Consider the following 25,139-nt stretch of genomic DNA (forward strand, 5'->3'; position numbering starts at 1 on the left):
AAGGAAGGAAGACAAGGATCTCCCTCGATCTTGGAGACCAATAACTTTACTAGGGTTCCTCCTAAGAAACTTCCACGACAATCGTTTGGAGGAAGTATGTCATTTTGTCAACCTGACAAAAGGTGAGGACTTTCCGAAGTGAGACATGTATTAGTCCCATGAAATTTAAAGTTTTAAAGGACGAGAAAGTATCTAATCGTCATGTCTAACGTTATATTTCATGTCTTACATTATGTTCCCTTGTCCAGACACAGAAAGTCACCATTCATAGAATGCTTGAAAGTTTGAAAGTCTGATGTTGAGATTCTAAAAGAAAGTTTCGTTACACCGTAACAAAGATAATGAAACAAAGAGGTTGAACTTAACATCGACCCGATGAAAGCGAATTTTTCTAAAGACATGAGATGAATTCAACCTTAAAGCAGACACTTCACAACTTGTCAAGGATCTCAAGGTAATAATAATTCAAATGAGTAATGGTCCCGACCTGTCAAGGATCGTTAGTACGAATTAAAATATAAAAGATAAAGTTTAATAAAATACCATAAAAATACTTCCCTTCATTTTCAACTTCTTCATTAATTCTCTCCATCTGATCTATCAAGTTACTAATAACTTGACTCACACGAGTAATGGCCTCGACTTGTGCTTCTCTCCACCTAGCTTCATTAATCTTCTCTCCATTTCTCTCGTTTTGGTTCATGATTGTACAAACAGTAGCTAAACTTTGCAAATGTTCATTTGTAAACTACAAATGATCTTTCTTGTAACACATGAAATGAAGATTAAACGTATACAATTTCTTAGATGAATAATGAATGCTCGTTGAATCTTCTTAGTTTTGAATCGTATAATAAATGTAGTTGAAATTGATATGTGGAAATCACTACAAGAAGAGTAAGATTCGGATTACCTTGTTGATTGAATATCTAAAGCAAGAACATTGTTTGAGATTCGAATCACTCCACAAACAAGATCGATCATGTCTAGCTTGAATGATTCAAACATCTCAACGTAAGAACACTTGTTTGAGATTCGAATCACTCCACAAGCAATATTGATCATGTCGAGCTTGAATGATTCTACGTGCAACCTAAACTACGTAGAATTGCAAAGAAACTTAGTCATTAGTTAAAACAAGCACGAATGTTTTTTTTTACTACATTAAGTTTACTTACAAATACAACATACATGGCTTTATATAGTCTCAAAATGAAACTATTAAACACATTCCAAGACGTGTAACATTCATAGCCATAATTAACGATTATGTAATTGTAACCTAAAGTAACTAAAAATTCTTAAAATACATTAATGAAATACAATAACTTTATATTACTCTAAATTGTAATCCACCCAAAATTTATAACATGAAACTTCATTTTTCTTCGACGTGGCATGAATTGAACTATCTTTTGATAATTTCAACAATATTTACTTCACATCTTCATTGAAATATATTGTATGATTGATGTCTCTTAGTTCATATCAGAAACATTTGTAACACTGTATATGATCTTTATCAAATCTTCCTTTTCACCTTTGACATGATATTTTCCTTCTTCGAGGAGGTGAATTTCAACAACTTCGATCACTTAGATCTTAGAAAAGCTCCCGTGATTAGGATGGTGGAAAGAAAATATAGCAAAAGATGCTTAGATCTTGAGTTTGGAAACTCCCTAACTTGAAAAGAACATTTCTACCAAACAAAAAATGTTCCCTTAAATGCATGAACATGAAAAAACACCTTTACAACTTGAAATGAAAATCATTTTTAGAAGAACAAGAAAAAAGGAAAGAAAAAAAAGTTTGAATGAGACGTCCAATGGCCATGGCATGTGAGGTTTGTACTTAACAAAATTACTCATCGAATTGGATCTTGTGCCGAACCCGGCTGCTTCTCTCTGTTTCCCATACCTCCTTCCTTTTCAAGCAACTACCTGAAACGAAATGCTGATCGTCCCTAAATATCTCTCTCACCCATCTCATAAACGCTCCAAACAGGATCATCCTTGTCTTATTAACACTTTCAATCGAGATTCTTTCCACGCCTCACCTCCCATTTCTCCAATCCCCAATTCACCGTCTCTCTGTATTTCTAGCGAATCATTTGCAGGTGGGTCTGTCAGAAATCCGAGCTTCGAGCGATGTTAATGGCGGTTAAGTTCCCATTGGCTTCAAATGGTGCAAGAACTCCTTTACCACGAAACCCACTTGGGTTCTTCTCGGCTTCGATTCCTTCGAAGCCCATTTCCCTCTCGTTGCCTCTGAATAACCCAAATCCCCACAATTGCTTTTGTTTGAAGCCATACAGTTCTCGATTAACCTTGCCCCACCGCCGTCTTCCGCCGATCGCTGCCTTGGAATCTGACGTCCCTCAGTCACATCACCAGGTTGCTATCGTATCTTCTTCACTAATTCAATTTTAGCATCGTCATTTGTTATCCCAGCAGATCTTTTGTGTTGTTGAACTGACGATCTCTTTTCAAATTGTGAAAGGGATCTGAGACTTTAAGTGACAGTAAAAGGGTTGAGGAGTGGAGTTCATTAACAGCGAAGTTCTCCGGAGCAGCAAATGTTCCTTTTATGTTGCTGCAACTGCCTCAGATTATCCTTAATACTCGAAACCTTTTAGCAGGAAACACAACAGCGCTGTTGGCTGTTCCATGGCTGGTAAGAACTACTTCCAATTCAAAGATTCAAGGAAGTGACAATAAAATGTTGAGTTACGTGCATTAATGTTTAGTGTTTTCTTGATAATTCGAGTCCATTCTATTATACATGTAGGGGATGTTAACTGGTTTGCTTGGGAACCTTTCATTGCTATCATACTTTGCAAAGAAGAGGGAAAAAGAGGCCATGGTGATTCAAACATTAGGATCAGTTACAACGTTTATAGTTTTTGCTCAGCTTGCAATAGCTGGGGCCATGCCACTGCCTTACTTTGTAGCTACATCGGCTGTTGTGTCTTCTGGTCTTCTTATAAACTTTATGAATTACTTCAATGTTCTTCCTGTTCAAATCTTGAAATTTTGGGAAGATTTCATCACTGTTGGTGGGTTTTCTGTGCTCCCTCAGGTAATCTCTGTTCTAGCCTCACCTTCATTCCTGAGATGATAACATTTTATAGTAAAATTTGTCTCAGAGATGTTTTTCCTTGTAGGTTATGTGGTCTACGTTTGTTCCGTTCATACCGAATAGTATCTTGCCGGGGATCACCGCTTTGGTCGCAGCGTTGCTAGCCGTTGCTTCGGTAGAATGTTTTGTTTTTGCTTGCATTTGCTACTCTGTTTAATGAAATATGCAGCTCAAAATCTCGTGTTTGTGAGGATTGAGTATCTCTGTCAATAATGGTGTTGCAAAACTTGCACCAAATAGGCAAAATCTTAATGTGAAGTTGAGATCTGAAACCAAGATTACTATCTGTTCTGTTCTTATCATGTTGATAGAATGTTATTGGTGCGATCTAGTTCAACATCCCTTAAAGGTGTTCTTGTAAGATTTACAGGCACGAGCTGGAAAACTTCCTGAGAAAGGTGTGAAATTTGTTGGAGCGTTATCTGGATGGACAGCAACACTCCTCTTCATGTGGATGCCGGTTTCGCAAATGGTATTTCTCCTGTTTGAACTTTTAGTATGATATAAATATGTGAGATCCCGCATCGGTTGGAGAGGTGAACAAAGCATTCTTTATAAGGGTGTGGAAACTCCTCCCTAACAGATGCGTTTTAAAACTGTGAGGTTGACGATGATGCGTAATGAGCTAAAGCGAACAATATTTGCTAGCTGTGGGCTTGGGCTATTACGAAATCCCACATCGGTTGTGATGTGAGATCCCACATCGGTTGTGATGTGAGATCCCACATCGGTTGGAGAGGAGAGAAAAGCATTCCTTATAAGGGTATGGAAGCCTCTCCCTAATAGATGTGTTTTAAAACCGTGAGGTTGACGGCGATACGTAACGGGCCAAAACAGACAATATTTGCTAGCGGTGGACTTGGGTTATTATAAAATCCCACATGGGTTGTGATGTGAGATCCCACATCGGTTGGAGAGGGAAGCAAAACATTCCTTATAAGGGTGTGAAAACCTCTCCCTAACAACGCGTTTTAAAACTGTGAGGTTGACGACGATATGTAACGAGCCAAAGTAAACAATATTTGCTAGTGGTGGGTTTTGGCGGTTACAAAATCTCACATCGGTTGTGATGTGAGATTCCACATCTCCAACCGATGTGAGATCCCACATCGGTTGGAGAGGGGAACATCGACTAGAGAGGGAAACAAAACATTTCTTATAAGGGTGTGGAAACCTCTCCCTAACAGACGCATTTTAAAACCGTGAGGTTGACGGCGATACGTAACGTGCCAAAACGAACAATATTTGCTAGCGATGGACTTGGGCTGTTACAGAATATACGCTATTACATCTTTACTTTATCTCTAACGACAATATATGCTGTTTGTTCAGTGGACTAATTATCTAAATCCAGAGAACATCAAAGGCTTATCAGCTCTCACAATGTTTCTTGCCCTGATCGGAAACGGTCTTGTACTCCCACGTGCGCTATTCATTCGAGACTTCATGTGGTAATCTTATTTCCCCGAATCAGAACTTTCACGTCTGTTTTGGGAAACATGATCTTCACTTAGAGTACAAATGTATAGTGTCTCTTCCCAAAAGTAAACATCTTTCTTGCATATTATGAAAACGGGTCGAATCGATACAAATAATCTTCCTATCTTTTAGCCCTATGGTGTGCAACCACGACGATTGCAGATTATATAACATTGCAACCAGCCTTGATAATGATCATTTGAACGGAAATTGCAGGTTTTTGGGTTCGGGTTGGGCGATGTTGTTCTACGGATATGGTAACATAGTATGCTTGTACTGGTAAGCTGCTGATAATTTTGATATGTCTTACCTTAGTAGTAGTATTAGTAGTAGTTAAGTGAGTGTGTTTATGGTTCCTACAACAGTTGCAATGGCGTGAGCAGGGAGTTCTTCATTGCTGCAACTGCTGGTCTATTCTCCTGGATAGGTTCTCTTCTCTTCCTTTCTAGTTTATTTGTTCTCTTAAGATCCACATCAGGTGTCCACGGACTGCTACATGTACCGAATGCTCATACAGGAAAGTTGACTCTAGAGTCTGGAACCTAAACGGTTAGGAATCACGACTCTCTACAATGGTATGATATTGTCCACTTTGAGCATAAGCTCTCGTGGCTTTGCTTTGGGCTTTCCCAAAAGGCCTCATACCAATGGAGATAGTATTCCCCACTTCTAAACTCATAATCTTCCACTAAATTAACCAACGTGGGACTCACTCCCAATAATCCTCAACATATACTGCATAGCTAAAAAGACGCCTAGTAGAAACATGAATGATATTAAACACCATCTAGATATTGATCTTGCTATAGTAGAGAAACAAACTAAGCACGTTGCTTAATGACACTTCTAGATATCTAATGTTGCTTAATCCTATAGGCTTTTTCTTCTGGAGAGACTCTATGGTGTATGGATTCCGCTCACCTCTAACATCTCTTAAGGAGCTACTTTTTGGGTAATGACTGCCAAATTCGAGCTCGAATTTAAGCCAGATTTCGACAAATGGTAGCAACTTCTGAAGGTAGACAGAGTTTTGAACAGGGAAAACAGCAATCTAAGCTACTTTTTTTTTTTTTTTTTTTTTTTCCNGGTACATATTATGGTTTGAAATAAATATACACAGCTTTGTTGTATATTACAATAAGGGCCAAATTATGTGGTTTATTAGAATCACTCTTTACACTAAGCATAAACTATTGTTTTTGTTCTTTCAACAGTCATCTTATCCTCTTCAAAGCATAAATCTTAGATATGTTCATGTTTGATCCGAGCTTCCGTAGCGAGTTCTTTAACCTTAGTTTGTACTTTCAAAGTTATATCAATCTAGTTCTTAAACTTTAGTAATAACAATTTAGCAATCTACTTTTATCGAACTAAAACTTTAGATTCTGGGTTTCCATCACAGCTAGGGATATCTTGGGGAGGAAGTTTCATCTCATAGGAACACATCCAAGAAATTTTTCGGTCACAATTTTTACAAAAAGTAAGATTTATGTTTAATTTTAATTTTTAATAAAATCAAGCTAAAATCCATGTTTTGCGTGAATGAATAATTCATTTCCTTCGTAATTTCTTTCGGTGTTGATTTTAGGACTTGACCAATAGGGCACGACCGATGGTACTAAATTATAAGGATAAAACATACTTTTAAGTATAGTGACACTAACTTGTTGGTAATAGTTATATCCATTGACACTACTTGTTCTATTGTGCATACGAGTAGACTCCGTGTCTTAAGTAAAGTGACCTAAATAGTTTAAATAATTTAAATAGTTTAATGAATGAAAATTGGTTAATCAAAGTATAGTTAGTTAATTTTATATCTATTGACACTACTCTTTTCCTACTACCAAGAATAAATAGTAACTCTAGTTTAGGTCAGCCAAGTAAGTAGACTTACAATTGGATGATCGAAAGAATTGTATGATGTATAATGACACATGCCCAATGACTCCTGCATGCATCATAATGTCATGCTATGTGATGACATACGATGTCATGTTATGTATGTATGTGATGTCCTATTATGCCATGATATGTATGATATGAAATGTTATGCTATGTCATGCGAAGTCATGCGAAGTTATGTTATAGATTATACTACACTATGATGATGTAAGATGAAAGCCATGATGAGTACTATGCATACATGACTCATATGTGTACTATAACATGAACGAAGAGAAAGAACGAAATGATTCTTATTATATGTGTATGATTTTAAACCATGGAGATCTCATGTATTTTATGTATGTCATGTGCATTGGGATACTTTCCCATTATGTTATGTTATTACAGACACTTTGATATTTATGTTTGTCATGATATCATGCGAGTCTTTCCCTACGATGTCGGTGACGCATTAGCGCATTTAGCTCGATCAAGCCAGGCCTATATGGGCCGTGCGTGAGAAAGTACCACACTTCAATCTTGCTCTAAACAAGAAAGAGCTCAAGATCATGTTATGTCGTTTTAAAAGATAGATTTCATCATGTATGCGTATGTTTCCACTACCTAGCCCACCAGGGTTATTCACTCTTACATTTCAAGTAAAGATAAGACATCCTTGTCCAGATGAAGAAGGCGCCACATGAAAACCATAGAACTGGTATTTCGGTAATTACATTTGATTGTTTTGTTTTCTAGTTTTTGAATATATTGTTTATTTTTGTTTCTTACATTTTTTTTGAATTGATTTAAGGATTTTATTTTTAAAATGTACGTGGCATCGTTTATGAACTATAATGAAAACTAAGATTTGAAAAATGCTTATGAGCTTAATCTTAAAAATAAAAAATTTATAACAAAATCGTTATAAAATGGAATATAAATAATGGAATATAATATGTATATTCAAATTCACTGACCATGCTAACCATTCTTCCATTGTGCTACTGCTGCTTTTTGGAGTCTTTATCTCTACCTTTGGCTTTGACATCATCAGGGATGCACCATGAACATGACAATGGCAGAACAGTGCACACTGCCTGTATTATTAGACCATTAGGGAGCCCAGAAAACTCATTTGCTGTGACGCCAACGTAAGACGCAAGCGCTACACCGAGACATCCGCTCACTATGAACGCGAGGGCGATGGCTGACATTACAAAAGCCATGAGAGAGCCCTCACATCCTGGTGGGCAAAGCTGAGCTATCAGAACACTGAATGGCAAGATCTTGAAGAACAACAGAACCTCTGAAAGACCAGAGAACAAAACAACATATATGAAGTCTGGCACGCCCATTTCTCGATACACTCCCTTCACGAACAGCATGTCCGAGATCATGAACACCGCCATCAAAACCTGGATACTTGATATAAGTTTCCTAGACGGGATCGACTTCAGATGACGATTGTAAATTACACCCCATAATAGCAGGGCTGCTTGGCCAATAACTTTAGAGATGCCCAAAACAGATGACTCAATTTTCAAATACTCTGTCTGATAAAAAAACATGGTGCCAGTCAATGCAGGTATTATGCTGTAAGATGCAGCAAACCATGTTATGGAATACACAATTTCGGGTCTTTTTAGCACGACGAAAAGTTGTGAGAGCTGTTTCTTGATACCAGCACTGGTTGAGCTCTGAGGGAGATTAAGAGAGCGTTCACGAACGATGATGGTTAATAAAAACTGAAGCAAAAGAAGAAGACCAAAGAATAGGAACATTTCTTGAGGCGAAAACCTATCGATACCGATGCCTCCGAGAAGATTTCCAAGAATCCCACCAGCAGAGGATGCTACCCAAACAAATGCTTGTAGCTCACCTGATGAAGATGCTCGAGAATTCTTGGAAGAAGTGGGCTGCTTTCCTGCCTCTGCAACGATAGCATCGTTAGCGACCTCCGCTATTGAAGCACCGAGGTTGCTAAGGAGAAGATATATGCTGATCGTGAAAACTGAAATACTTGAGGGTGACATAGTTGCTATGGGTATCCATGATACTGCTTGTAGGAGAGCTGCATCAACATAAAGCATAGGAGGAATAATTTTTTTAAAAAAAATTTACGATAAAATGAGAGTCTCAAAGTAAATTATCAGACAAATGAAAGGATGAAAATAATTGATAAACGATTTGACCATTTCACATTTATAACTCATGATAAATACTTGGCGCATAGCTTCCTAAAACTCCAGCACATAAACTAATGTTTTAAGTGCAATCCAATCATCTTTTAATTACCAAACCTGTACCAATTCAGTATGTATCAGTGGTAATACCAATTCATTTGTCCAAAAGCTTACATAATCAGCTATCATGTAGAAAAGCTTACAGAGAAGCTTATTGTAACGGCCCAAGCCACTGCTAGCAGATATTGTCCTCTTTAGACTTTTCCTTTTAGATTTCCTCTCAAGGATTTTTACAACGCATCTGCAGGGAGAGGTTTCCACACCCTTATAAAGAATATTTCGTTCTCCTCCCCAACCGATGTGGGATCTCACAATCCACCCCCTTTAGGGCCCAGCGTCCTTGCTGGCACTCGTTCCCTTCTCCAACCGATGTGGGACCCCCCAATCCATCTTCCTTCGGGGCCCAGCGTCCTTGCTGGCATACCGCCTTGTGTCCACCCCCTTTTGGGGCTCAGCCTCCTCGCTGGCACATCGCCCGATGTCTGGCTCTGATACCATTTGTAACGGTCAAAGTCCACCGCTAGCAGATATTGTTTTTTTAGGGATTTTCCTTTTGGACTTCCCCTCAAAGTTTTTTACAACGCATCTACTAGGAAAGGTTTCCACACCTTTATAAAAAATGTTTCATTCTACTCTCCAACCGATGTGGGATCTCACACTTATGAATAACAAAAGCAATCATGTAGAAAAGCTTACAGAGAAGCTGATGACAGACAATTTATAGAAAACCACTTCAGTTCACAGTTCTTACAAGCTGCTTTCCAAGATACTGAAAGAAAGCTGCCTTCTATTCTCTCTGTACCAGACCTTGCTTATCCAAAAAAGGTAGCATTTGTCTAATAATATTATTTTGTAAATNTACAGAGAAGCTGATGACAGACAATTTATAGAAAACCACTTCGGTTCACAGTTCTTACAAGCTGCTTTCCAAGATACTGAAAGAAAGCTGCCTTCTATTCTCTCTGTACCAGACCTTGCTTATCCAAAAAAGGTAGCATTTGTCTAATAATATTATTTTGTAAATGAATTTGGCGAAGGTGCTTTCTGCATGGTCAAAATCATTTTGCCTACGCCAAAAGGCATCTCCCATTTGAGATTAGCATAAAAGTGCTTTGAAAAAACGTCAAAACTACCTCAAGGAACTTGAAAACAAATGCATAGTGATTTTAGCCCAAATGCTTGACCAAGAAACACTTGGTTAATTGGTTATCTCCCATGCTAACCTTAATGCAAGTTCAACAACATGTCGGGTTGGGAGATTCGAACTTCTAACCTCTTGGTCTCTTGGTCGAGGTCATATGCCTAAACCAGTTAGCAATGCAAATTGTTTGTAGGATCTTATTCAGGTTGTACAACAGATTAAACCATAAATTTTACAATTAGGGAATCAATAACGTTGGCATCGTTTGCATATCACACCCTCGCAGAATTTCCCAGCCTATAATGAAATATAAATCTCAAAGATGGTAATGCTCATTAAGATTTCTGTTTCATTATAGAATGATGCTATCTGGTCATATGAATATAATTTAGAACATAGCATTAGTTCAGNCGCCAAAAGGCATCTCCCATTTGAGATTAGCATAAAAGTTGCTTTGAAAAAACGTCAAAACTACCACAAGGAACTTGAAAACAAATGCATAGTGATTTTAGCTCAAATGCTTGACCAAGAAACACTTGGTTAACTGGTTATCTCCCATGGTAACCTTAATGCAAGTTCAACAACATGTCGGGTTGGGAAATTCGAACTTCTGACCTCTTGGTCTCTTGGTCGAGGTCAATGCCTAAACCAGTTAGCAATGCAAATTGTTTGTAGGATCTTATTCAGGTTGTATAACAGATTAAACCATACATTTTACAACTAGGGAATCAATAACGTTGGCATCGTTTGCATATCACACCCTCACAGAATTTCCCAGCCTATAATGAAATATAAATCTCAAAGATTGTAATGCTTATTAAGATTTCTGTTTCATTATAGAATGATGCCATCTGGTCATATGAATATAATTTAGAACATAGCATTAGTTCAGAACAAAGACAGAAAAATTAGTGAATGAAGAGAGGCCTCAGGACTGTACACCATCTTAGCAGTGTTCTGTCATCAAAATTCCCTAAAATTCAAGGCGGGATCCGAAATTGATTTCAAAAGAACACCAGAATTGAANAAATGAAGAGAGGCCTCAGGACTTGTACACCATCTCAGCAGTGTTCTTTCATCAAAATTCCCTAAAATTCTAGGCGGGATCCGAAATTGATTTCAAAAGAACACCAGAATTGAACTTGTTTCATAAACATATTCCAGAATTTCGAATACAAGAAGTAAACTTAATAACACAATCGAAATACAACACAGAACAAAAGGCGAAATCCAATGAAACAGAGATTGAAGCAATACAAAGGAAGTTTACCTCCAATGGCGATGTAAGGGATCCGATGTTGGCCGGAAATATAAACGGCGTCAGAGAGAATCCCGTACAGAGGCTTCGCGACCATAGGAAGATTAGCGGAGTTTTGAAGAAGTTGAAGAGTAGAAGGATCTACATTGAGGCCGTCCTTGAGGAAGAAGTTAACCGCCATCCATGGGAAGCAACGGAAACCCTGAACCCAATATCCCAATCCGAGAACCTTCCGGATCGGATTATTAGCATTGGATTCGGACATAATCGAGGGTAAAAGAAAAGACGATTCAATGCCAAAATTGAAGAAAATAAATGCAGAAAAATTGAAGAAAATGAATGCAGAATTTGCAGAGAAGGAAGGAAGGTTGCAGCTACGGTGGAGACAGTGGCGGCGAAGGTGGTGGTGGCGTTCTGAATTTTAAGTGTCATTTCATATAAAGCTGATGCCATTCTTTGCAGACACGTGGTGACAATTTTATTTTTCTTTTTTCCTTTTTCTTTTATTTTTTTTTGGAGACACAATTTTATTTTATTTTATTTTTTAGTGCCTTTACTTGTGGACTAAGCCAATTTAAATAAAGGCCTTTTAATTTAAGATTTTTATTACAATCAATAAATAAATAAAAATAAAAAATATTTTTCAATTAATAAAATTCTGATCTAACTTTTATATTTTTAAGATTTTCTTCATTAAACATAAAGTAAATTACATATCTAATAAAATTGTTTAAATTAATAAATTTTGTAATTTTTAAAAAATATATTGAATGAATAAGAAAATTATTAAAGTTTAAAATTTAATTTAAAATAAAATAGAAGAGTGCTATATTTTTTTTATTTAGAAATATATATTTTTATCCATCCTTAATATATTAATATTATTTATATATTAGGATTAGGATTGGAGATATTTTTTTCTAACTATTTATAAATATGTTTGCTAAACTATTTTGATTTTATTTGGGCACGTAAATATTTTGTCCCTATATTTTAATTTTATTTGGGTACGTAAATATTTTGATTTTATTTATTTGAGCACATAAATCTAAATTGTAGTCCACATGTTTTGATTTTATTTGGGCACGTAAATCTAAATTATAAATAAATAGCCAACATAGTCAACTAAGCAACCATTACTATATGAATAATATAATTGATCATACAACTAAGCAACAATTACTATATGAATAACATAATTGATCAAATATTATAAATAAATTTTATGGATATAACTTTTTATGAAAGATTTGATTTTGTAGAATGTTCATTTACATTAAAAAAAANCATACCATAAAGTTGAAGTCCAAAAGGAGAAAGACAACTACTAAGAACAAATTCCTTTATAGATAAACCAAAAAAGCTACAAAAATGGAAGGAAAAGAAAAAGATGATCAAAAGTTTAACAGAAGTTACAACCATCCATGATTTCTTAAGTTAAATACCAAAATTCCATTTTGTACATCTCATTCAAAACCAATATCAATACGTTTTCGAGTTAGAATCAACAAAAAGAACAGACTCGACCCGAGAAAGTATGGAAAGGAAGGAAAAACAAAACCTCGTATCATAGCAAGTACTTCTCGACAACAGTCCGTCCGAACTTTTCTTGAATATCTTTCGGAGTCTCGATCTGGAAAACACGACGTATAATATAATTGTTAGCAGAATGTTGTATGAAGATACATTAACAATATTAATTTCATAGCTACTAACTGCGTTCAGAGCTTTGAAGAGGGCCTTCAGAGTGTTGTGGGGGTTCCTTGAGCCAACAANAAATATATTAATTTCTAAAATTATCTCTCAATACTAATTAAAAAAAAACACAAATTCCAACCTCTCAATACTTCTGGACCGATGTTCCTTGCCTTCAGCCTAGCCGCCTTGTCTTATCCCGTCCATTCACACACACAAACCTGTTAAAATCATAATCAAAACAATCCCTTTTCGAGCCGGGTTACGTGCTTGTTGGGTGTCAAATAAGAACATTACAAGACGAATGTGGTGTCTACTGATTGGGTCTTGAATTAGGGAATCGAATTTCATTTTGAGTTACGGAAAGGAGGAAGATACTTTATATATGGACTCATGAAAGTATCTGAGTGCTCGAGCATTCAATCACTATTATATTGAATGGATAATTGGCTTTTTTTTATTTGAATCTTAAAAAAAGGAACTTCTTTCTTTTCGATAAGNAAGGAATGGCAGAAGAGAAAGGAATCTAAGTGATATTTGAATTCTAAGTTCACGTAACCCAAGAATACCATAAAGTTGAAGTCCAAAAGGAGAAAGACAACCACCAAGAACAAATTCCTTTATAGATAAACCAAAAAAAGCTACAAAAATGGAAAAGAAAAAAGAGAAAGATGATCCAAAGTTTAACACAAGTTACAACCATGATTTCTTAAGTTAAATACCAAAATTCCATTTTGTACATCTCATTCAAAACCAATATCAATACGTTTTCGAGTTAGAATCAACAAAAAGAACAGACTCGACCCGAGAAAGTATGGAAAGGAAGGAAAAACAAAACCTCGTATCATAGCAAGTACTTCTCGACAACAGTCCGTCCGAACTTTTCTTGAATATCTTTCGGAGTCTCGATCTGGAAAACACGACGTATAATATAATTGTTAGCAGAATGTTGTATGAAGATACATTAACAATATTAATTTCATAGCTACTAACTGCGTTCAGAGCTTTGAAGAGGGCCTTCAGAGTGTTGTGGGGGTTCCTTGAGCCAACAACCTGTTATTTGAACTCAAGTTAGAGGCAGTGGAGAAGGGAAGAGAAAATACGTTTTATGTTGATCTCCACAACAAAGGAGATGAAGAAATTACCTTAGATTTGACATTTTTAAAACCAGCCAGATTCAGAACAGTTTGAACAGTTTTCCCTGCTTTCATGCCTGTGGTAGTTGATGCTGGCCAAAGATATACCTTAACAAACACAACAACAAAAAGGAGATTTAAGAAAAGAAAGGAACCATAAGTTTCTATCAAATGACAGAAGTCGATCAACTGGATATGGATCATCCAAAACTAGACAAGAGACGGTTGTCGGTTGTCGTCCAGCAGCCAGTATATTGCCTGTTGGTATGCAACTCATCAGCCTTGTCCACCGCAGGTATTTAGCCCCTGATGTTTTCGAGGTGCGGGAGGGCCAGGACTCCTCGATCCGAGATAAGGAGAGGGAGCTTTCAATGCAGAGAAGAAAATTAGAAATGGTCGAATACCTTTGTTTTCTTGTACTCCGTCTGTACTGCATGTGCAATTGTGTGCTCCTCATGGCGTTCCACATAATGAAGATTTTGGAAACATTTCTCATATGCCTGCTTAAGAGCATCCAATTAATATACACATTATAAATGTAAACTGAAAAATTATAAGGCGAAATGCTCATTGAGGCACCAAGGCAATTTGATATAGAATATTTTTCTTTCTGCTATCTCTCATAGAAAAATAAGGTGGCTGATGGATCTTAAGCTAACACCATATATAGTCCATTTTGTAATATGAATTTATCAATGCATAATCTATGTCAAACTATCACGAAGGCGCTCGACTGCAAAAAGAAAAATATACGTCATAATCTACGTCAAACTATCAGATAGGTGGCAAGAGGGGCTCTAATTCAGTGGGGAGACTCAAGAGTATTGGTCTCTGGCTCTCCTAGCTTTGCGCTCTACTGATGATTGCGCATGCCCAAGTGTCAACATTCATCAGACTGTAAAAAAAAGCGATGATATTCTTAACCCAAACACCCCAGTTCTTGTTGCCCTCTGTGACAAGAGACAAAGATTGCTCAAACTCTTTTTTGGGAATTATTCAAACAAACCTTGCAAAAGGACCACTTTATTTTTAATTGCTACCCCGATTTTTCCGACTCTCTCAAAGACCCTCATATTCTTAAAACCTTATCCCTAGAGCTAAAAGGTGAAGGCTTGATTAGGCACAAAGTGGCAATACTTTGCAGAGTATGCTATCGTTTGATGTATAACGATATTGCCTCAAGAGCCCTTTTATCTTCTCCAACAGGATCAACGATGATGATTGAAGCAAATGTTGACAAAACAGACATTACGGTTTCCAAAGATGCTTTCATGGGAACAAATCAATAGGAATCCCACATTAATCCTAGAAGATGTGTTTGAACCTCTAATGGAAGCGTAAGGAGTCATAGGGGAACCGGTTAAGAAAGTTGGTAGCAAGAGTGGATTCAGGCTCAGGTAGTTTGGTTAATGCAAGTCGATTCGAGCTAAAGCTCTTCAGGTTATGGGTCAGTGGGCCCACCAAGCGGTTTATTCCTATCAAAGTCAAATACCACCACGCAAATTTCCTCCCAAAGAAAAAGGAGCTTCCAACTCTTCTGTTTCCCTTTCCCTTTCTAAGATGGGAAACCAGTCTAAACCTTCCAAGAAAAGACTAGGAACACACCCCCACGACCACTCCATCTTCGTTCTCCACGAACTCAATCAAGTTCTTTTTCTCCTACCCCTCACCATACTATGGGTTAAAAGAGGAGTTTTCATCCACCCTTTTAGCCCGCTTGACCTTCGACTTTTGTCTCAAACTAGTGTCCTCTCTCCTAATTAAGACTTCAAATACACTTTTCAGCACAACACTCCCGCCTCTCAAAGGCCCTCGACAAACTCCTTTCCTCCTCCGTTCTATGTTTTGTGAACTTTTATAACCCATTTCAACATAACAACGAACGGCTTCGGTTTCCTATATATAATAATCATTCAAAGTACAAAATACTACCATAAATTTTGTATCTCTCACTTCAGATCACCACAAATTCAATCTCTTCAATCAAAACACAATTGTAGTACACCTTAAAAATTAATTCACTATCATTCTATAACTCAAACTTCAGGCATTTTATCAAATTCTCAAATTTCAATAAAACTAAACAAGTAAACGGAGTCTACTGAATAGGACAAGCAACATGCCTTTTGTAGAGCAATTGGTACTGCAGGTCCTTTGGCTTTTGCATAACCAACAATGCCATGATAGTTCCCACAAGCTAAGAGAGCAGTGTATTTGACAACTTGCCCACCCTATATCATACAAAGTTTACAATTATCAAGTACATAATTGTTTCGATAGGATATTTAGAAGGGTGGGTGCGTACCTTCGTAACTTTACAGGTTCTGTTCACATCAATTAATTTCACATCGAAACCCTGCAATCAATTTGTAACAAGCAAAAGTGAGGGAGAGAGAGCCTCAACTTAGACCACACTTTCTATATCTCTTCCGTCTACAAGGGGAACAGCTTAGCTTACAGCACAGCGTGTTCTTCAAATCCCGGTGTAGAACAACGAATTTAGATGGAAACTATCAACTGCCAAAAGAAGACAGACAATAAAGTAAAGGCATAGAAAGGATGATGGAGTAACATACTTTTCGATAAAGAGGCCTTCGTTTCTTCTCAGTTAAAGAATTTCTCTCCTCTGCGAGATCTCGGATTTCTTCTTCAAGAACCTTTCCTTTCTTTCCAAAGGTATGATCCAGCTCTGCCAGCTTCTCTTCAAGTTTCTTATCTATAGCATTTAGCTTCTCCAGTAGTATATCATCCCTTTCTTTCATGTCATCAAACTCTTCCTCATCATCATCATCAACCCCTTGTATGATTTGCTTCTCTTTTTCAAATCCTGATTGCTCCATGAGATCAACCGACGGACCTACTTGTTCGTGTTGAATGACTCCATAGTTTGCAGGATTATTTGGGTCATAAGCTTCCTTCCACTCCACTAGTCTCATAGCCCTATTTAACTTTTGCTGAAGAATGAACTTCTCCTTGCCATCCGCCACTTTCAAGCGGTTCATTAATTCACCAATTACCCGATATTCAGGACGAAGCCAGAAGTGTTTTTGCTCAAACTTGTCGATCTTACTCATCCATTTGAAGGCGTCATCGATGTTGTCTGTAAAAAAACAGTTGGAGATGACAGATTTTAACACAAGTCCAAAAAGTTGCAAAAACAAAAACAAGGGTTATATGAATTTTCTTTTGGTTAAGATGTTAAGATCGAATAATGGTATCAATTAATAGCTGCTGAATTCTGCAACGTTTTCAATACATATGTTCATGCCTCATTCCATATGGAGAACGTTATCAAAAGTTAAACCCACATGTTAGTCTATTGCAACAAGTATACAAAATTTGAATCAATATGCATTCTCAAAATCCTTCCATATACTAAAAACAAGAACAAGTAGGAAATGTTGATATGCTCCAAAATAAATGGTCATACCAGTCTCAGTGAAGTGCTTGAGCAATTCCTCGTGTCTTTTGAATTTCCTCTCAAATTCATCAAACCTCTTTTTGACGGATTCAGAACTAAATCTTTCATCGTCTTCATCACTATCAGAATCAGTAGCTTCTTCATAGGCGTTCAAGTTCCCGGTGTCCTTTAACTTTTCCTTCTCGAGCTTCTCTATCAATGGCCCAACACCCATATAATCCTCCCTATCTTCATCGTCAATATCCTTGGTATCAAGACCAGCCCTTCTCCTCTGCTCCCTTTCTCTCTGCTTCTCCTTCTCCACTTCAGCGAGAAGATCTTGCACTACTCTGGCTGAAGCAGTTGAGTAACACCGCGTCGCCGGAGTCTTCGGTGTTTCCTCAAACGGAAAGCGTTGGAGAGGGGAGATTTTCCGGGAAATGTGAAGAGGGGTTTTGATGGGGTTTTGGTGCACGACCTGGTTGAGAAGGAGACGCGACCAAGAAAATGCTTGCGATTTGTTCACCATTTCTTTGAGTCTAAACTTCAATCACACATCTACACTGAATCAAATGCACAAACCATTCAATTCAATCATATTCTTTTCCCAAAAACAAACGGCATTACGTTATTGGTGTGGTGGGGTGCCGGCGACCAGCGACGGCAGCAGGTGAGAGAGAGGAAAACAGGAAATAAGGGACGGAGGGTGATGAGTATGGGCGCCGCTGGGAAGCAGCGGTGATACTGATCGGAGAGATTAAAGTGACCGATGGGGTGTGCGGCTGCGGCGAAGATGGGAGAGGAGAAATCACGAAAACCGATGGGGATTTGATTTTGTGTCGCAACATATTATTCCATCAAATTATGGGCGTTGAAATGTGTTGAAACTCGATCATAAATTAATAAAAATAAATTTCATTTGCATTTTTTAAAAATATTTTTAAATTTTTAGAGGGTACATTAAATATTTTCTTTAAAAAAAAATCTAAAAAATACACTTAAATACTATAAATCTTAGTTTTAATTAGGGTGTACATTCAACTCGACAATTCGGACCAACCCAATCCGGTTGGATTGGGTTGGGTTGGATTAGCTTTTCGGGTAGGGTTGAAACCCGGTTGGGTTGGGTTAGATTAGCATTTCGGATAGGATTGAGTTTATTTTTCTAAACTCGAACTGAATCGGTTCGGTTTTAGGTTCGTTACAAAAATCTTTAGGTTGACCCGAGCCAAATGAAAATATATCATATATAATCCAACCCAACCCAAACTTTNGTGGGGATTTGATTTTGTGTCGCAACATATTATTCCATCAAATTAGGCGTTGAAATGTGTTGAAACTCGATCATAAATTAATAAAAATAAATTTCATTTGCATTTTTTAAAAATATTTTAAAGGTTACATTAAATATTTTCTTTAAAAAAAAATCTAAAAAATACACTTAAATACTATAAAAAAAAATATGTTATCTTAGTTTTAATTAGGGTGTACATTCAACTCGACAATTCGGACCAACCCAATCCGGTTGGGTTGGGTTGGATTAGCTTTTTGGGTAGGGTTGAAACCCGGTTGGGTTGGGTTAGATTAGCATTTCGGATAGGATTGAGTTTATTTTTCTAAACTCGAACTGAATCGGTTCGGTTTTAGGTTCGTTACAAAAATCTTTAGGTTGACCCGAGCCAAATGAAAATATATCATATATAATCCAACCCAACCCAAACTTTTAGGTTGGGTAAAAAAAATCTCCCAACCGAGACCATGTACACTCCTATTTTAATAGAAACGTTAAAATTTTATTTTAAATAATATCTTTAAACCATGGTTTGAAAAATACCCTTAAAATACTTCAAAACATAGTTAAACTTTTTTAAAGCTCCCAAAATAATTTTAAATTTTTTTTAAATTCAAAAGTATATATACCATTTGTAACATATTTCAAAAATATTCTTTCAACTTTTCAAAGTAACGTAACATGTAGACAATATATGAGATGTCGATAGACGATTTTCGTCCACGTATTAAGAATAATAATTTTTTTTTTCTTTTTTTTTAATGAAAGTGCGTTAATGCTACTTTTAAATTTTTATGGGTATTTCTTAAACATAGTACTAACGTCAAAAACATAAACAAAAAGTTGAAAAATGTAAACTTATAAAGTTTAAAGATATTTCTTAAATACTATTTAATGGTATTCTTGAAACAAAATCTAATAACTTCAAACCTATCCGTCATTTAAGAGACTTCTTAAATAACTCCAAAACGGGTCATATATGAGACATTTTTTAAAATTGAAGGATATTATTGAAACTTTTGGAAATTTACAATAGTGCATAGAATGCTTAGAACAACAAATACCCTAATATCGACTCAATGTGTTAAGAAGAAAGTTTGAAAAAAAACAGAGTAGAGAGATTTTTCCAATGAGTAGAAAACAATGTTGAAAGTAATGTTATAGGCTATCAAGCAACAAAGTCAACACAATTGCTTAAATAACATATAAATCTGGGTAGGAAGAATTGACGACTAATTGTATCTCCTATAGTATACTTTGACTAGTAAGTTGTGTAAGATTTGAACTTCGAGGACTGATGGTGTTAATATAACACATGCGNTTCGGATAGGATTGAGTTTATTTTTCTAAACTCGAACTGAATCGGTTCGGTTTTAGGTTCGTTACAAAAATCTTTAGGTTGACCCGAGCCAAATGAAAATATATCATATATAATCCAACCCAACCCAAACTTTTAGGTTGGGTAAAAAAAATCTCCCAACCGAGACCATGTACACTCCTATTTTAATAGAAACGTTAAAATTTTATTTTAAATAATATCTTTAAACCATGGTTTGAAAAATACCCTTAAAATACTTCAAAACATAGTTAAACTTTTTTAAAGCTCCCAAAATAATTTTAAATTTTTTTTAAATTCAAAAGTATATATACCATTTGTAACATATTTCAAAAATATTCTTTCAACTTTTCAAAGTAACGTAACATGTAGACAATATATGAGATGTCGATAGACGATTTTCGTCCACGTATTAAGAATAATAATTTTTTTTTTCTTTTTTTTTAATGAAAGTGCGTTAATGCTACTTTTAAATTTTTATGGGTATTTCTTAAACATAGTACTAACGTCAAAAACATAAACAAAAAGTTGAAAAATGTAAACTTATAAAGTTTAAAGATATTTCTTAAATACTATTTAATGGTATTCTTGAAACAAAATCTAATAACTTCAAACCTATCCGTCATTTAAGAGACTTCTTAAATAACTCCAAAACGGGTCATATATGAGACATTTTTTAAAATTGAAGGATATTATTGAAACTTTTGGAAATTTACAATAGTGCATAGAATGCTTAGAACAACAAATACCCTAATATCGACTCAATGTGTTAAGAAGAAAGTTTGAAAAAAAACAGAGTAGAGAGATTTTTCCAATGAGTAGAAAACAATGTTGAAAGTAATGTTATAGGCTATCAAGCAACAAAGTCAACACAATTGCTTAAATAACATATAAATCTGGGTAGGAAGAATTGACGACTAATTGTATCTCCTATAGTATACTTTGACTAGTAAGTTGTGTAAGATTTGAACTTCGAGGACTGATGGTGTTAATATAACACATGCGGAAGCAATTTGGATCTTAGGCACTTTTAGAACATCAATTATTGTAAATAACTAGCATGTTCATAAGTATTAAAACTTAATGAGTTTAAATACTAACCTTTTGTAGTTCAAACTCCTTTTGCCTCACGAACCGATTTCGAACCACCACTAGTGTCTTCTCCACTATTCTCCGGCCTTAGAACGGGATTGTGGAATCCGGTGAGTGACTAAACTTGGGAGGGATTTTGTATACGTGAAAGAGAGTGCTTGTGAGAGGTTTTTCATCAAGATGAAGAATCCCTTCCAAGTATCATGATCACTCTATTTAAAGAGTCAAGTTTGCATGTTCATGCAAACTTGAGATCACCAAATCTTGACACTTAAAATTCCACTCAAATGTTTGGGATTATGTGGCAAGCATGCATGTTTGAGTTAACCAAATTTTGACACTCAAAATTCCACTCAAACTTGTGGGGTTTATTTGGCAAACATGCAAGTTTGGTTAAACCAAATTTTGACACCTCAAAATTCCACTAACATGATTTTTCCATTAGATGAAAGTCAACATTTTGACTTTCTTCATTTTAATTAGATGAAAGTCAACATTTTGACTTTCTTCATTTTAATTCAACAATTAATTTGAATAATGAATTTCAAATTAAAGTAACATTAAATAATTAATTAAACTATTTAATTAATATTTAATATTAATTCAAATGCCAATCCCAGTCAATTCCGACACATAATTGATTAAGATATTTAAATCTTATTTAAATATCTCAGATTCTCTCTTTTCGTTTATTTCGTAAATAAAATAAAATTGCGGTTAAATATATCGTATATATGTAACGCATATTCCCTAATTTGAATTCGAACACTTCGAACTCACTCGTCACACTGTTCTATGGTTTAGTCCGATATGAGCTAGCAGAGGGACCTAATGGACCTATAGATCATGGGCTCCAACGATTCAAGATTAACCGATTAAACTCATTAACCTGGTTAACCAACATTCGTTAACTACTAGGACACTCCACTATAGCCTAGTAGTTGCACTCCCCTCACTATAGATATATTTCTGTCCATCTGATATAACCATGATTAGTAAGTCGATCCTTCACAGGTTGTTCGTAACTAGAGCTGGGTCAATTTACCGTTTTACCCCTGAAGTTACTTCTTGTTCCTTATGTCTCACTGATCCTCTAATAAACAATTGGTTTGTGGTCCAACCAGTAAACCGAATCCCTCTCAGGCCAATGAGAGGGTGGGGCCCCTTGTTCAAGACCTGGAGTCAGTGCTTAAGGGAACTACCTTTCTTCTATCCCTAAAAGTGGGTAGGAGTGAATTCCGTCTTGCACCCCACGTCCCCAGCCATTCACCCAGTCTTACCCCTGAAATGGGAGGCCTATTGAGTCGGCGAACTAGAGCCACTCTCACCCATGCAAATCTAAGGATAATTCCGAATAAACAGGAGTTCATGGTTAGCTCAGGATTAAAACCGAGTTACCTAGGTTATCGAATGAAAAGAAAATCAGTCTCAACAGTAAACGACTTTATAAAGTGAGAGTGGTTTTCTTCATGGTCCGATCTTATGCAATACTCATTGCATAGGACGCCCCCACTCACATGTCTCCACATGTACAATTTAGTGATCACATTGTTTATATCATATACAAAAGTGGGCCGCATCCATAGTGTCCCCAGAATAAGGTACTCAGCCTTATCCTTATACTATAGATCATTTTGACTATATACTTGAACTTGATCCACTCTTATGTCTCTACATATAGTTCAAGTAATCATACTATAGCCAGAGTGTTCTTAGTTTATTGGATTTAGATTAATGATCATAAAATTCACTTTATTCAATAACAATTTTTACTGAATAAAACATCAATAATAACTTTATTGAAAAAAGAATATATCTTTGTTTACAAACTATGAGTTTTAGGACCTAAAACCCAACAAGGACAATATTGGCATATGCTCGAGCCTTGGGTTGAAAATGTGAGCTCAGAAATGCGTTGAAAATAATTTGAAAGAAATCAATGTTATAAGCTAAAAATGAATGAGCAACAACCACAACTTTGATAGCATATAATCTGGGTAGGAAGAATTGACAACTAATCACATCTCCTATAGTACATTTTGTGGCATTTTAGCCCCGACACGTGTATACTTGATTTTGGTGACGAGTCATACACCCCCGCATTAACACAACAAAAATAGTAAAGATCTATCTAACATGAAAGCAAGTAATAAGGGGTTTAGAATAGGCATGCAGCCATGGACTACACATCCTAGACAAGCATGATCATGACATCCTCTCTCACTCAATTGGTTGACATCTCTGTTAACTGACTCTTTACGAACTCAGTGATGTAGGATGAGGCTAACTTCAGGTCTCTGATGCACTTCCAGCTAATCTCAGCATTGAGGAGTCTTCACGTCTTCATTGTTAAAGTCTCTTCTACTTTCTTTGCTGTAAAATTTTTCTTTGTTGTATGAGGTCGTACCACCTCCTTGCGCTTGGTGTCTTCTTGGTTGGGATAATAACATTTTAAGTTGCTGACGTGAACAACCTGACTAGTCCGCATCCAAGGGAGCAATTGGATTTTATATGATGTCTTACCGACTTTGTGGATAATTTCGACTGGTTCATAGCATTTCCGCATCAATCATTGGTTCTTGCTGCTTTGAAGTCAAAGTTGATCTGACTTCAACTTGATTAGAACTCTCTCTTCGTTATGAAATTTTTGTGACCAACGCTTCCAACTAGGCCTTTTCTTCATTCCTTTGGATGGTCTTTCCAAGTGAACATGAGTTACTTCGAAGGTTTATCTTCTCCCTTCCATAAAGTTGTTGGTTTGGGGTCTCTCTACAGCATTTGAGTGATCACTTACAAGAGTCTTTGCGGGTCTAATGAGCCTAAATGTTAACAAATCATTTAGCTGTTTATAAAATTCACCTAACTCAAGTTGAATCGTATAACACACATATGTGGCAGGCAACCTCACCCCCGACATAAAATCAATCTTGAGATCTTCTACCTAGGAGGAGATAAATATGTTGTCTAACTTTCTAATCTTGCGTCGTGGTGTTTTTTAGTAACCGAGAGGTTTCTATTAGGGTTAGCTCACTCGAGCTCCCCTCTTCAACTACGGCAATGCAGTGAGCACACGTTCATCATGGCTAAGATCCCTTCTCAACTGCAGTGCTGACATCATTTTCACCTCTTTGTTGATGTGTGTTTGTTTGAATGATATTCAGGTTGGACCTAGTTACTACTAAGCATTTTGCTAAGGGAATGGTAATGACTTTGTGTTCTAGTAGCAAGTCCACCCCTAATGTCGAAGTCATCCATCTTGACGATCACAAAGTCGGTTTGTCCAGTCCAAGTCCCCATCTTAATCGAAGTTTTCTTTGCAACTCCTAAGACAAGTAAAGTTGCCGAATTGATGGCCTTCATCTTTCCTATGTCTCGATGCCAAAGGATGTTCAAGCGTTTCGCTTTAATCTCTGTCATGAAGTTGTGGGTGGCTCCATAGTCAACAATCTGTTCCTCATCGTTCTGAGATTAACCCATGCCTCGACATACATAAGACCACGTTCCACTGACTTATCTATCTCTTCCACTCTATTCTAGAGAGTGGACAAGTACTTTAGTGCCTCCATGCAGGGTGTTTAACATTCTCAACAAACGATGTTTCAGTTTCTACCGTCTCATACTCAGCTTTTGTACTCACTCCAAGTTTTGCTTCGAAGGCATATAGTGTCGTCTTCTGTGGGCATTCAGATTCTCGATGGCTCCATTGCATATGAAACAGGACAAGGAGACTTGACTGTGACTATTCTTGTCGTGAGGTTTCTGCCATTGAGCTCTACCTATATGTTGGGAGAACTCGTTTTCCTCTTCTCTGCCATTAAGTATGTCACCTCCCCCACTTTTGGGGGGAATTGGGTCGGTAATTTCTATTACCCCCACTTATGGAAGTCTGGTTCCACCTTTCGTCTTGAGATTGATCGTTGCTAAGGTCAAATAGTCGTTCGGCTGTAGCGGAGGCTGTGGAAAGGTATTATACCCTTTGTTCATAAAGTTTGGCCTTTGCTCACAGCTTTAGCCCCTCAACAAAATTGAAGACCTTGTCTTTC

General features: G+C 36.6%; 3 protein-coding genes and 1 long non-coding RNA gene across 5 annotated transcripts; 1 reads left to right on the forward strand and 3 right to left on the reverse strand.

Annotated features, from left to right (window-relative positions):
* Positions 1 to 1,894: 1,894 nt before the first annotated feature.
* On the forward strand, positions 1,895 to 5,696 carry LOC111777593 (maltose excess protein 1-like, chloroplastic). The gene is made up of 9 exons (XM_023657260.1): positions 1,895 to 2,393; positions 2,500 to 2,673; positions 2,788 to 3,078; positions 3,164 to 3,253; positions 3,509 to 3,610; positions 4,471 to 4,589; positions 4,834 to 4,896; positions 4,983 to 5,044; positions 5,494 to 5,696. The coding sequence occupies exons 1-9, from the start codon at positions 2,148 to 2,150 to the stop codon at positions 5,571 to 5,573; spliced, it is 1,227 nt and encodes a 408-aa protein (XP_023513028.1). The 5' UTR covers positions 1,895 to 2,147; the 3' UTR covers positions 5,574 to 5,696.
* Positions 5,697 to 7,373: 1,677 nt separating this feature from the next.
* On the reverse strand, positions 7,374 to 11,585 carry LOC111777592 (probable folate-biopterin transporter 7). The gene is made up of 2 exons (XM_023657259.1): positions 11,159 to 11,585; positions 7,374 to 8,575 (listed from the first exon to the last, which is right to left on the reverse strand). The coding sequence occupies exons 1-2, from the start codon at positions 11,409 to 11,411 to the stop codon at positions 7,506 to 7,508; spliced, it is 1,323 nt and encodes a 440-aa protein (XP_023513027.1). The 5' UTR covers positions 11,412 to 11,585; the 3' UTR covers positions 7,374 to 7,505.
* Positions 11,586 to 12,520: 935 nt separating this feature from the next.
* Positions 12,521 to 12,921, reverse strand: LOC111777532. The gene is made up of 2 exons (XR_002812398.1): positions 12,863 to 12,921; positions 12,521 to 12,779 (listed from the first exon to the last, which is right to left on the reverse strand). It is a non-coding gene; the product is annotated as an uncharacterized LOC111777532 (long non-coding RNA).
* A 2-nt stretch (positions 12,922 to 12,923) lies between these two features.
* On the reverse strand, positions 12,924 to 18,221 carry LOC111777531. Of its 2 annotated transcripts, XM_023657175.1 has the most exons (9): positions 17,408 to 18,221; positions 16,554 to 17,077; positions 16,283 to 16,333; positions 16,101 to 16,208; positions 14,382 to 14,477; positions 13,987 to 14,085; positions 13,835 to 13,894; positions 13,680 to 13,751; positions 12,924 to 13,062 (listed from the first exon to the last, which is right to left on the reverse strand). In XM_023657175.1, the coding sequence occupies exons 1-8, from the start codon at positions 17,904 to 17,906 to the stop codon at positions 13,686 to 13,688; spliced, it is 1,503 nt and encodes a 500-aa protein (XP_023512943.1). In that variant the 5' UTR covers positions 17,907 to 18,221; the 3' UTR covers positions 12,924 to 13,062; positions 13,680 to 13,685. The 2 variants fall into 2 exon arrangements, with proteins under 2 accessions (XP_023512943.1, XP_023512942.1); XM_023657174.1 differs by lacking the exon at positions 12,924 to 13,062 and having other exon boundaries at positions 13,358 to 13,751.
* Between the last annotated feature and the right edge of the window lie 6,918 nt (positions 18,222 to 25,139).

The sequence above is a fragment of the Cucurbita pepo genome, chromosome LG16 (genome assembly GCF_002806865.2).
Source record: "Cucurbita pepo subsp. pepo cultivar mu-cu-16 chromosome LG16, ASM280686v2, whole genome shotgun sequence".
NCBI classification, from domain to species: Eukaryota; Viridiplantae; Streptophyta; class Magnoliopsida; order Cucurbitales; family Cucurbitaceae; genus Cucurbita; species Cucurbita pepo.